The 12923-nt window shown below is 44.5% G+C and overlaps 1 protein-coding gene across 1 annotated transcript; it reads right to left on the bottom strand.

Moving 5' to 3' along the window:
* Nucleotides 1–5749: 5749 nt before the first annotated feature.
* On the bottom strand, nucleotides 5750–12606 carry DUSP5 (dual specificity phosphatase 5). Its single transcript, XM_053450431.1, has 4 exons — nucleotides 12075–12606; nucleotides 10009–10148; nucleotides 7590–7809; nucleotides 5750–6230 (listed from the first exon to the last, which is right to left on the bottom strand). Exons 1-4 carry the CDS (start codon nucleotides 12436–12438, stop codon nucleotides 5830–5832), a joined length of 1125 nt encoding a protein of 374 aa, XP_053306406.1. The 5' UTR covers nucleotides 12439–12606; the 3' UTR covers nucleotides 5750–5829.
* Between the last annotated feature and the right edge of the window lie 317 nt (nucleotides 12607–12923).

Here is a 12923-nt window from a genome sequence, read left to right as displayed (position 1 = left end):
CTTTCTGTTTCCCAGGACGTGCCACCCTTGGCCGAAATCCGAAGACAAGAAAAAACATGTTCGTCCTGACGGCGGTAAAGAGACATCCTATTTACTGTTTATTTTTCCGAATGACACCACGGGGGCTGCTTTTGTTTTAGTGAAAGAGTCATTATTATAAATACTGGGATATGTGATCCAAAGAGCCTCTCATTCCCAGACCTATTAGTAATGACATCGAGTGAGGAAGAAGCCTCTTTCTGTGAAATCCACGTGGGGTAACTTACTGGCCCTGCTGTCTCCCACACCTTCCTCTTCGTTAACCCCGTTAGTGCTGTCTCAATCAGCAGAACTGTCATGTTACGCTTTTCCTCTACAGATTTAATCACAAAATGGCACAAGAACCTTTTTAGGTTTATATGGCAACAACCAATCAACGCCTGCATTTGGGCAAAACATATGAATGAGGCATAATTGTACTTGATTGCAGATTCGTTCTGGGAAGAGTCTGTAGAATAAGTGGGACAGCACCTTTAACTGTCCCTTGGGATTTTAAATAATTTTCTAACATACTTTAATTTGTACTTCCTGTAGTTATTTAGGTTTTTGGGTTTTTATTTCCTATAGAGAGATCTAAGCAGATCAAAGTAGTTAGCCCTCGTCCTTAAATGGAGATTTCTCGGCAGCAGCGCTTTTAATTTTATTGAATTTATTTAAATCTATCGTTTGGGAACTGGAACGGAGATTGCGAGCCGGACGTCTCGTCCAACATCAGTGCCTGACCTCACAAACGCTCTTCTGGATGAACGAGCAAAAATCCACACGGAAACTCCCCAAAATCTTGTGGAAAGTCTTCCCAGAAGAGCGGAAGCCGTGAGAGCTGCAAAGGGGGGACCGACTTCATATGAATGTCTATGTATTTAGAATGTGATGTCATCAAAGTCCCTGTTGGTGTAATGGTTAGGTATCCCAATACTTTTGTCCATTAGTGTACTTGAACTAGAGCGATGACGTCACATGCAACCCAGCGTGTGCCATACAAAGCACTTATTAGCGGCAATACAAGGCTTCACGCAAGGGGCGTTTGATGTATTACCCACCATGACACAGTAACTTCTACCTTTTGATGACATATTAGCCAATCATCTGCGTGGGATGACCTGGCGTTGCCTCACCGCATGCCTCCCCTGTGATCCGCCGCTGTTACAGTAACCGACGCTGTCACCGGATGTATTGGATGTTGATGCAAAATAATCTGCAGTGCTGGAAAGTGACCACAGGGTGGCGCCATCAGCTGCAGCGAAAGCCCTTTTTGTACAATCAGGTGGTTTCTGCGCAGGGAATTCACAAAATAACCTCTAAAATTATGCAACCCGCAACTTTTAATACATTTCCTTCAACCCTTTTATTGCTAGGGCAATTTAGCAATATGTGTCAACGCCCTCTTGAAATCACCTTGAGTATTTTTATTTTCATTTTAAAATTGATCTATGGGATCAATTTGTAACTTAAGAACTGTGTAAATACTTGTTAACCCTAATTGTATTAATCAAAACATGTTGGAAGTTACCTTTTAAGTGTTGGTTTTGACATGGTGCACATAGTGTTAGCCACTATATATATATAGAGAGAGAGAGAGAGAGAGAGCTATATACATAGATAGATATAATTTATATATAACCCCCAGTTATTAATGAATACAGAGCTGGGGGGATATATTACTGAATACAGCGCTGGGGGTTATATATATGATGCACAAGGCCATCCTTGCTATTTTGATTGCTTTGAAGCATCCTTGAAACCCCCAAATTAAATCATCTTCAATCTAATACTATTGGGGTTATAACAGCGCCCTCCCCCACCATGGAGCCATAACATGATTCACCCTCTGAGTCACTGGTCCATTTAATGTTCACCTCCTCACTTTCGGTTCTGTAAATGGAGCCTATAATTTTCTCTTAACCCAAATTTACACGATGAATAAAAATCACGTCATTTGCTGCATTTAAACCTCTTAGTCAGTGTGTTCGAAAATCGTCCCTTAATATGCTAATGTAGGAATGTGTTCACAAATGTCACAGGTTGACTTTCTAGCGGCATGCGTTCCTGCGCACAAGAGCATTCTGCAACTAGCGTACCCCTGGGGTGCTGTGTGACCAAGTGCATAGCTCCCAAGTATCCCAGTTTTTGCAGGACGTTCTCGATTTGTGGCCACTCTCCAGCGTAGCTGCCCCACTATCCTACTTTTCTTGCGGCGTCCGTAGTGTAAGTGGACCTGTTGGGGTGATTGGAGATCCCCCTTGCAGCTGGCCCATTAAGTAGTCCAAGTAGTCCCAGTTTTGGGCCAGTATGACTGCAGTCCCACTGGACCTTCCACCCTCGGACTAGACCTAGTCAGCCTAGGCCAGAATACATCGATGCAGGGGATTAAAGCAGGATTTGGGACTCAAAGAGGGACTGTCCGTCCTAAATATGGGCACTTGGAAGGTATGCAACAATTCCCAGTCAGATCAGGGCCGAGATTTGTAGTTCCCCTGGTGGGGGGGGTTATGTTTCATATTCTGTCTACATCCATGTTCCAAAAAGCTCCATAATTATAATTAATGGAAAGGAAATAAATATAAAGCAGGAAACATTGTGCTTCTATTTGAGGATCTTTTCATCCAAGCAGTGGGTGTTTTTTTTTTCCCAGAAATCTTTTTTTTTTTTTTTACACAAACAATAAGATTTCCAAACCGTAATTACATTTAACCGCGGTTGGTGAACGGAGGGAGTTTATATTTGTTCAGCGGATGCCGTTTTCTGCATAGTCACATTTTCTGCCAATTAGTTTCGTCATTATTTCCGACTCGTTTTGAATTTTGGTTTTCTATACGATGTTTCGGTATGTTTTCCTTCCAAATATTGCTGCATTAAAGAGGAAAAGCACAATAGGATAAATTTACTCGCTAGGAACATATCATGGCTGCGGGGCCGTGCACCCTAAAACATTTTAGAGCTCAACTTCAGCTCGTTCCCCCCGCAAAACAGCCATCGGTTTCTCGGGCGATTGTTCACTTTGACCTAAAATCACTCTTAGGAAGTAATTTCTTCCTTCGCAGGCCCCGCCGTGAAACGCGTAACATCAGCTCTAACAGTTACAGTAGCTTTTAGTCCCCATGGGGTAATAATACGCCCCTAAACAAGGTCCTAGGCTTTTATATTCATGTAGAGCATCATCCCCGAGATTAAGGGACTTTGCTCCTGTGGTTCTTTACTGCAGAAGAACATCTAATGCTGGATTCTAATTTATAATCCATTATCTCAGACTTCTCCAATGCACCGTTTGATATTTTTAATCGCTTTTAAGGCTTTGCAGACATTCTGCTACAAATGCTTAAAGCGCATTTGTTACTTCGCTCACATCCTATATTTTTCAGTTCTTTACATTAAATAACCCTTTGTAATGGTGTCCAAATTAGGACATGTGTTGGTGGTCTGTGTGCCCCCCCCCCCATCTACCTCACAGCTTCAGAGATCCCTGGCATCGACATGAAGGCATGGATCCATCCTGCCTTGTATCAGCGTTTCAGGCTATTGGTGGTTTAATGGAGTGGGGAGCATTTTCTTGGCACATTTTGGGCCCCTTAGTTGAGCATCGTTAAAACGCGACACCCTGAGTATTGTTGCTGACCATGTCCATCCCTTTATGAGCACAGTGTCCCCATCTTCTGATGGCTGCTTCCAGCAGGATAACGCACCGCGTCACAAAGCTCACATCATCTCAAACTGGTTTCTGGAACATGAGTTCACTGAACTCCCAACGGCCTCCACAGTCACCGGATCTCAGTCCAATAGACACCTTTGGGATGCGATGGAACGGGAGATTCGCATCATGGATGTGCAGCCAACAAATCTGCAGCAACCGCGTGATGTCATCATGTCCATACAGACCAAAATCTGAGGAATGTTTCCAGCACCTTGTAGAAAATCCGCCATGAAGAATGAAAGCAACGCGTACCTAATAAAAGCGGCTAGTGAACACGCACACAACAAATGGGCAGAATCCAAAAAGCTGGATTTCAAAGGTTTTAGGGGGAATGCGTATATTTGGCATTGAAGAGGAGGACTTCTCATAACGGTTTGTGACAAAAGTCAGAGACATTTAGTTTAAATTAACAAAAACATTTATTGGCACAATTGGAAAAACAAAAATACATCAGTAAGAACAAACATTTTGCAGGAAATTATTGCATTTTTACCCTGTATTGATATAGGGGGACGGGGGGACAAAAAAGTACCAGTGATTCTCAATTGCTGAAGGGGTGAAAAATACACCCCTCCTGCACTCAAAGGGTTAAATGTTACAAACAAACAAAAAAAAACTAATAACCTCATAAGTTACCGAGAGAACTGTGGATATGTAAACTTCTCCAGCACAAAGGGTTACGTTGCAGTGTTAACCGCTTCAGCCCCAGAATAGACAAAGCACTCCGGTACGGACGTCACTAACGGAAACAGTGTCAGCGACATCATTCTTCAGTGATTTTCTACCAAAAACATTTTGTATTCAACACACAATTCTGAACCAAAACCAAGGTTTTTCCTTCCCCCCCCCATCCCTGCCATAGAGGGCAAATATTTGGAATTATTTTACCTGTAAATAACTTTAACCAACTGAAACTGGTTATTGTGTTACGTAAAATTACAATGTAACATGTTAACTATTGGTTCCTGTTGTGTAACTTCACAAATATATTGGGGTGCCCGGGGGAAGGAATCGCATGCGACGCCTCGCATTATCCGGAATCCACATTAAAAAGCAAAGCTTTAGTTCCACGCCGTGGCATCTCGATGCTTCCGTCCTCCCTTTGGATACATTTACCGATCGATGTATCCATTATTATACACGTTGGGAGGAAGTGCTGGGCAGCGTAATTAGCCGTGCATCCTGTGGAAGTCTCTGAAAGCTCTTTGTGCAGGATGTGAACGAGACCCCGGGGGGGGGGGGGAGCGTTCCATATAATCATAGGGAGGATGCACATTAAACTGTTAAAGGTGGACTCGGGCCCCTGCACCCAATGAACCCCCCCCCCCAAGACCCCCATATTAACACAAAAAAAAAACCTGCCTCCATAGCATTACAAAATACTCCACCGGTAGCTACCGGGTCCACCAACAGGAGAGACTACATGGAGGCTGGCATCATTAAAGATAGGGCATTTGCCATGTTGGGACCGAGGGTCCCCCGGCCCCAGGAGCTGGCACTGGGTGGGCTGTGTTCATGCAAAGCTTTGGAGTGTTTCTACACCAAGTGATGTATTTGGACCTCCATATAACCTGATTAATAACCAGCGGCTGTATTTCTGTAACGTTCAGACTCAACGTTATAGGGTAGTAGAAATACGAGAAGGGTCAGTATCTGACCCATACTGGAGAACATTGGTAATAGTAAAGACAATAAAAATTAACCCTTTCAGTACCAGAGACCCGCCACATTTCCCGACTGCAATCACCATCACTGTGGAATGTTACACCTTTTACGAAACGATTCTCCTTGAAGAAAGGTCCTCAGCCCTCATCCTTTCGCGTTTCTCAATATTACTTAATGAATTTTAACTACCAACCAGACAGATAATTGGTCCAGCTTTAGGCGAGATGCCGTTATTATGCAACAAATACAGGAGGGATCTGGACTCCATGGATGACCAGAATTTGAGGAGTTCTCTGTAAGCTGCAGCTTTGGTTCCGTTCAGTGTTAAAGCATTGGATCAGAACGTCTGTTTTGGACATCCTTGGAATCGCGTGAGAATATTGCACATTGGAAAGTTCTTATTGGGTTTTTCCGTCTCAGTCGCACGCGGAAGGTTGTTAGCCGGACGATGTCGCTGTGATCGGGCTGAGCTTTAACTGATGGACAGGAGACCTGAGCGGGACCGCATTCAATACAGAACTCGGAAAGTTGAAGCAGGAGCCTTCAAAGCTCTTCCCAATGTTCAGATCTTCAGCGAAGAAGGACATGGAGTCTCTCTTGCAGGACGCCGCCGGGGCACTGGTTTTGGAAGAAAAGACCTCGGATTCATAGTGCAGCAATTGGCCCATGAAACTGAAGTTTGGGGAAATGAGGCTTCGACGCTGCTTTATGTATTCGAAGGCTTCTTCCAGGCGCAGTCTTCTGGCCTTCATAAGGTAAGCGATGCAGATAGTTGGAGACCTGGAGATGCCAGCTTCACAGTGCACAAGGACTCTTCCTCCAGAGCATCTCACAGTATCTGCAAGACATATATATACGGCAGATAAGAAACTGGTGTAGACTGTCCATAACGCCATTCATACATTACAGCTAAAGGTAAACCACTCGTCCAGTTAAAAATATTTCCCGCCTTGAGCATATACCCCAGCGCTATATAGAGTAATAACCCCCCCCCAGCACTGTATACAGTAATGTCGGTCGGTGACAAGAACCTCATTTTGCTCCAATAAACTCCCTTTATCTGCAGACCTGGAGGAGTCTTTGCCGTCAGTCATGTGATATTTTGGGTGACTTTCCCGGCTCAAACACCACACTGAGCTGATGCTTTATGGCGATGCTAATGAAGTCCGTCCCTCCATAGACTTTCATTAGTCTAACAGCCATTGTATTGGCCAAGATTGAGCTGGAGGACATTTGTCTAGTAGATTGGGCCAATATACAGCTGCCTGAAAACATTCTGCAAAAACTATTTTGCAACTGTTTTCAAAATTATTGCGCCTTTTTCTTTCAAAACATTTTAATCTGATGCTAATAATAATAACAGGATTTTTGTGGGAGTTCCTTTAAATAATACATTTATATAATAGCGACAGCGGAAGCCCAACTGGTCCGTCTGGTTTGCTCTTCTCCGTACTTTGAGTTCTCTATAGCACTCTACGGACGTCTCGCACTAAACTCAGTCTTTACGTCTTTTCTCGTACTGCGGGTTTGTTGGGCAAAGTTTTATAATCCTACAGCCTGCAGATCAGAAGCCCACAGAAAGCTGGGTCACCGGCCCCCGGTAATCAGAACCATTAAGAGAGTCTCGGCCCCGCGCCCTGATTCATGACCGGAGCAGACAAACAGGTCGGGTTCCTGTAATTAGAAGTCGTTCTGTCTACTTACAGCTCTAAAGCGCTCTGCGAGGCTCATGAATTGCCAAAGTTACCCTTTTGTTAACCCCACCCGTTAATTAAACGGCCCCCACGTCTATCCCCCTGCTATAAACAGCTGGGTTTTTATGTCTTTTGGCTTTGTACCAAAAAATGTGCATTCTTCACAAGACATTATGCCACAATTAACCACACATGGCCCCTTTCTTTACTCAAATTGGAGGGCAATAAATTGATAAAAACCTTTCAGATACGCATTTTCCTCCCTGAATTTTCCCTCGCTAATAAAAAAAGGTCTTTTACACATTTAGGAAATATATTACAGGAGGGAAGTTTATTTTGAATGAGCAGAAATGTAGATGTGAGAGGTTTAAATGGAATATAGTGAGGATTTACTTTATTAAAAGGGTGGTAGACAAATGGAACAACCGCCCAGCACAAGTGGTAGAGGCTAATACAGTGAGGGAATTTAAATATGCACGAGAGCTCCAGGATAGGTAACTCACCGATAAAGTCGATTGCCTCTTGGAAATGGCTGCTGATATCCGCCGTGTGGTTATCGTCCACCGGTATCCACTTGTAATTATACTGGTCTGTAAAGGAGTCGGCCATCTTTCTGGAGACGTTCAGTAAGGCGGTGATGCGAAGGCTGGCGAGGGAGTCACATCTGGAAGCGTGGTGGGCACTGCCGAGGTAAAGAAACGGAAGAATTTCGACAGGGCTCCCCTAAACATCGAGAAACAAAAGAGATAAAGAACGTTAGTTTTTACGATCATCGCCGCACAGACAGTCTACGCACGGACGTTCTATCTCCGCGATTTGGGACACAGAAGCTTTTACCGCCCGCCAGAGGGCAGATCTGATTTTAGGGTGGAAATCGCACCATAATACATAAGCCGGTTATAACCGGGGCTGAATCTTCAGCGATTTGCGGTTGTAAAATTAAAAGCAGAGTGAATCAGAGGGTGATGCCCACACAGCCCTCCCGCCGCCGTGCCCACGGCTGTGAGGCAATAGCTGCCAATCCACCCACATCCTGCACAGACCTGCAAGCCCAACATAAACGCCAACCTTCAGAGCTGAGCAGCACGCAAAGCGTTAATAGACGCAGAATATATTCATATACATCGTACCCGTCAACCTACCTTTAATAATTAATAACCAAATCCACACACAAGGAAGTCATTGCATTAAACTAAAGTGTCTTGTGTTTTAATGCATCAGATCCTGATTTAAAGGGCCGGAAGGAGAGATCCCAGCCAGCGGATCACAGGATTTAATTCATTAACTATTAGATCCCCTTCCTTCAGAGCTGTTCCCTTATCCGGATCTCAGTATTTCAGGACACGGTCACATCCTGCCTGGAAACGGATGACGTCTTACGAGAATTACAGCAGATGATGGCGGGATGGAACGCTTCAACTGCGATTGATTTGTTATTTTTACTTAAAGGGGGTGGTAGATAAGTGGAACAGTCTCCCAACTAAAGTGGTAGAGGGTAATACAGTGAGGGGATTTAAACATGCATGGGATAGGCATACGGCTCCTGAATCTAAGACGAGACCAACGACTGATTGAGGTTTGAGTCTTTACAGCAGGAGAAAGGGGGAGACCAGACAGGGGCCGATCTGCCGGCAGGTTCTGTGTTTCTACACCACTCGGTAGCAATTACAAGAAATAAAATTTCAGAAGCCGATTATTTAAAAAAAAACAATGTTTCCTTCAATTTTACAAAGCACTATTCATAAATCTGTTGAAGCCAACAGCTTTTGCAGCTGGGATCAAACAGATCAGACGGACACGCGCCTTAAGCCCCCGGCTCCGAGTGTTAATAACCGACTTCCGCCGAGGGTGCATCTACTAAACCGCAAGGCTTATTGTGCTTTGGGTATCATGTTTAAAATAAACATATATACACATATACATATACACACGTATGTGTGTGTCATGCCTGTGAGTGGCAGATACAGAACATGAACCATGAATAATGTACGGCGGGGAGGAGCTCTCTGGTAAGCGATAGACGAGATACATGTAATTATATCCGTGGAAAGCCGCGAGGTATACTGCCGGCCTTTACAAGGTATGAGTCAGAACAGAAAGCCATTCTCTCTGTAAGCCATCTCCTGTTTCCGATGCATCTCCCCGTCAAGGTCATAGCCTGACACACCAGCACATCATGAATGGCAAACAGTAATGCCCTATTGATCTCCGGAAACAAGGCTGCTCACCGCGTGAATTACCACTTACTAATAGAAAAGGGAACTAGAATAGATGGCTATTAACCCTTCCCTGTCAATGCAATGCCTCTATTGTAAAGAAATGTATCCTTTGTCTTCCTTTTTACTTTATCATAGATCACCTTTGTTACCGAGGTTTGCGCACACAGAAAAAAAAAAATGACATCACCGTTTTAACCATTCAAATCCTGAGAGAGAGAGAGAGAGAGAGAGAACACGTATCCCGTCTCTTTCCCCTTCTATAATTCGACCGCAAAAGGTTGGAATCATATGAATCGGTTATTTAGGAACAAAAAAAGCTGAAATTCTTAACAAGCCCATTGGATGGAGCTTTGAAACATGGATATAGAACCTGCTGGCAAATTGGCCCCATTCAGCCCCTGTCTAGTCGCCCGTCAAACCTTAATCAGTCGTTGGTCTCGTCTTAGATTCAGGAGCCGTATGTTTATCCCATGCATGTTTAAATCCCCTCACTGTATTAGCCTCTACCACTTCTGCTGGGAGGCTGATCTGCTTATCAGACATCCTCTGTAAATTAAAGCTTCCTTACGTTCCATCTAAGCCTCTGACCTTCTAGTTTTAGATTCTGGCCTCTTGTTCCAACATTCGGCATCATAAAAATGCACTTGTGAACGAGATAACATCTGAAAAGCCCCCCCCCCGCACGTCCCAGTAAATTCCATACCTGATCATATGACGGTTTGTGGAAGGAAGTCAGTTTTTCGCACCGTATGAGGCTTCTGTCGCTCTCGCTTTCTTCCTGAGCGAAACTTTTCTGATTGACGCAACACTCCGGGTATTCGACGTGAAATGACTCATACCCACCTACGAAGGAGTCAACACAAGTAGATTTTAGCTTATTCGGGGTTCATTTCGTGTTCCGTACATTATTAAGTTATTATTATATAACGAGACTTTAATTGGATACAGAAATTAAACCAAGTCCAGCTGACCCCGTGATCATAATGCGTTTATTCCCCGGAATAGGACGGTTATGTAATCGATTATTTAACATCCATGGGATTACTCTGTCCTCGTTCCAGATTATTAGAAGGAATTGTGTACATAACCAGTCCTTTGGGGGGGGGGTTTAAAAAGGATTATCATTGAGTTTCTAGGGTCTGAATACAATCGCTTCCTTTGGGATCTCATTGCTGTTAAGACGAGGTTATTTCGGTCACACTTCCGAAAGCTCGCCATATGTTCTAACCTAATCAGGACTCCGGGGATCAGAGGCTGTGAGATGTGTATATAGTCTGGGGCAGGATAAAGGGCGAGGAATTCTACCCTTGTATTGTTAAGGCAGGAAGGTAACAGGGCAAGAGGAGGGTCAACGACATGTGCAAAGGGGGCATTCATTGTTAAAGTGAAAGGGTCACTTATGCAAATAACCCCCTTTAATTATAGGAACTAAAAAAAGAAAACAAATGGGGGAGAGACACAAATACCCCATTACTCTGTTAACGCCATAGGAAGTAGAGGCTTGCAATCTAACACCCGATTAACGCCTAATTTTTAGCAGGATGGCGCAACTCAATACAGAGGGCGTCAGACCTAATTCTAGAACAGATTACACAATTTATTAACAGAGCAACAAAAGATGAACTAAATACTTTGCAACAAATGAAGGGCAATATTTAGCATTATTGTTACTTTTGTTTTCCTTCTAAATTTTGTTTTATTTAAATATTTTTTCCACTACAAAGAAACAATGAATTATTTATATTATGCAATTTATTATAGACAGTAATATTCTGCAGAAAACATATGCTTAGAATTCAATAGATTTTTTTGAATATTATAGATCTAAAGTGCACCCAATAGGATTAAAAATATTTCTCCTCCATTACATACTGATTTATTATCATATTGTCGGGTAATTCTTGCATTGGTCTCTATGGCGAGTGATCCACATTTAAAGGTTGCCCAGACTTGCACTTTGTGCAGATGGCCGGGAAATGTTTGTTCTTTGGGGTCATCAGCCTTAACAGATAGGGACAGGAGGCAGCCCCATCCTAAACCACTTCCCCAGCAGCGCCTGCTGCTCTAATTAACACTCAGCCCCTGGCTGGGGGCATTTACATTTCACATGGGGGCATTTGCATCTCAGATGTGACAAGAGGCCGGACAGACAACGCTTGACCTGCAAATAACCTTCCTTAACAACCCACATCCGACCAGGGGGAAGCTTCCTGGGGTTAATGACATTATAGCACCATTAACAAGTGATCCTGGGGCAAGAATAATGTACCAGTATCTAGCGTAGATTTCCTGATCATGTATATAATTTTTTTTATTTATTATTAATACATAAATATTATTATAAATCACTATTTAGGCGTTTAGTCCAGAATGCCATTATCAGCCTATCGGATGTTGGGCTATTATATTGAATACAAACAGATGTAGTAGATCCATCACTTCCCTTTACAGAGAGGAACTAAGCTTTAAGCGCTGAATCAGCCCCGGGATTTTATGGTCCCTTTAAAAGAAATTCCCACTAGTTTAAATAAATCGGTTTATTATTCGGCGCCAATAAAGGGAGGTTAAGCTGTCACTTTTAATGATTTATTCTCTTGTCAAATAACAAGTTGCGGAAATCGTCCCGAAAGCGAGGATGCGACGAGCAATAAAACCGATTTATTATCCTCCGCGAAGCGCTGCGTCTCCCGGCCAGAATGTTTCATTTAATAAGAATTATCGGATGATCGGGGCAATTATTACTGTATTACCGGGACAGGCAGAACTTACCCTTTAAGAAGCAGATCTTGGGTCCCGGGGCGAGGCTGCTCAGGGTATTCAGGACTATCTGAGCAGTGCTCTCCTTCTTGAGTTTCTGCCACCTCTGGCTCCTCTCATCCAGCACCACGATCACCGACACCTGGCCATCCAGTAGCCGGGTACGGACACTCTCCTCCGGGATGACAAAGTGCAGAGGAGCCGTCCCGCCCCGAGCCCTGCGAAGCACCACGGAGTTGAGGTTGACGTTGAGGGAACCCCTGACGCTGGAGGTAGAGAAGGGCAGGTAGGGTCTGCAGTCCAGGAGCAGCATCCGGGGAAACTCCTTCCTGAGCAGCTTGCGCAGCAGCCGGCACTCTATGGAAGCCACCTTCATGTCTGCGAAGATTGTGCGGCCGGTGCCCGCTATGCGATCGCTAGTAAGCGGCTGCCTGGGCTTTAAATCCCCCTCCTGGCAGCGCTACGCTCAGCACTTCCGCCTAGGGAGATCCCGCAGCCGGAGCTTTTATGTCATTGGTCCGCCCGCCGGTGACGCTAATGACCATATTAGGAGAGTGACGTTTACGGCAGCTTCATTCATGGCCGCATCAATGTCCCCGCCCACAGATGCGTGGAGATTCCCCGCCCGGCAGGCAGGGGGAGGCACAGAGCGCCCCCGAGCTCTTCTTAGGGGTTCATTCGCCCACCGTGCCCCTGCGGGGGTAAAGGGGGGATTCCTCGGCTCCCAGCCGCCTACCTAGCGCGTGTAAGTGGGATAAACTACAGCCCACTTACCCCTGGGGCAAATCTCTCACTTCAGCCACCAACCCCTCTATGTTACCGGGGCAAACCAGAGGCCTCTTCCTTTAGTCACTCAGCTGC

Source organism: Spea bombifrons, chromosome 11, assembly GCF_027358695.1.
Source record: "Spea bombifrons isolate aSpeBom1 chromosome 11, aSpeBom1.2.pri, whole genome shotgun sequence".
Lineage (NCBI taxonomy): Eukaryota > Metazoa > Chordata > Amphibia > Anura > Pelobatidae > Spea > Spea bombifrons.
Note: the sequence above shows the minus strand (reverse complement) of the source record. Positions and strands in the feature narration are given on the sequence as shown.

Coding starts and splice junctions, on each gene's coding strand:
- DUSP5 (XM_053450431.1), bottom strand. CDS start 12,438: ATGAAGGTGGCTTCCATAGAGTGCCGGCTGCTGCGCAAGCTGCTCAGG. Junction 10,149..12,074: donor CAAGATCTGCTTCTTAAAGG/GTAAGTTCTGCC, acceptor ACTCCTTCGTAG/GTGGGTATGAGTCATTTCAC. Junction 6,231..7,589: donor AGAGGCAATCGACTTTATCG/GTGAGTTACCTA, acceptor TATGTCTTGCAG/ATACTGTGAGATGCTCTGGA.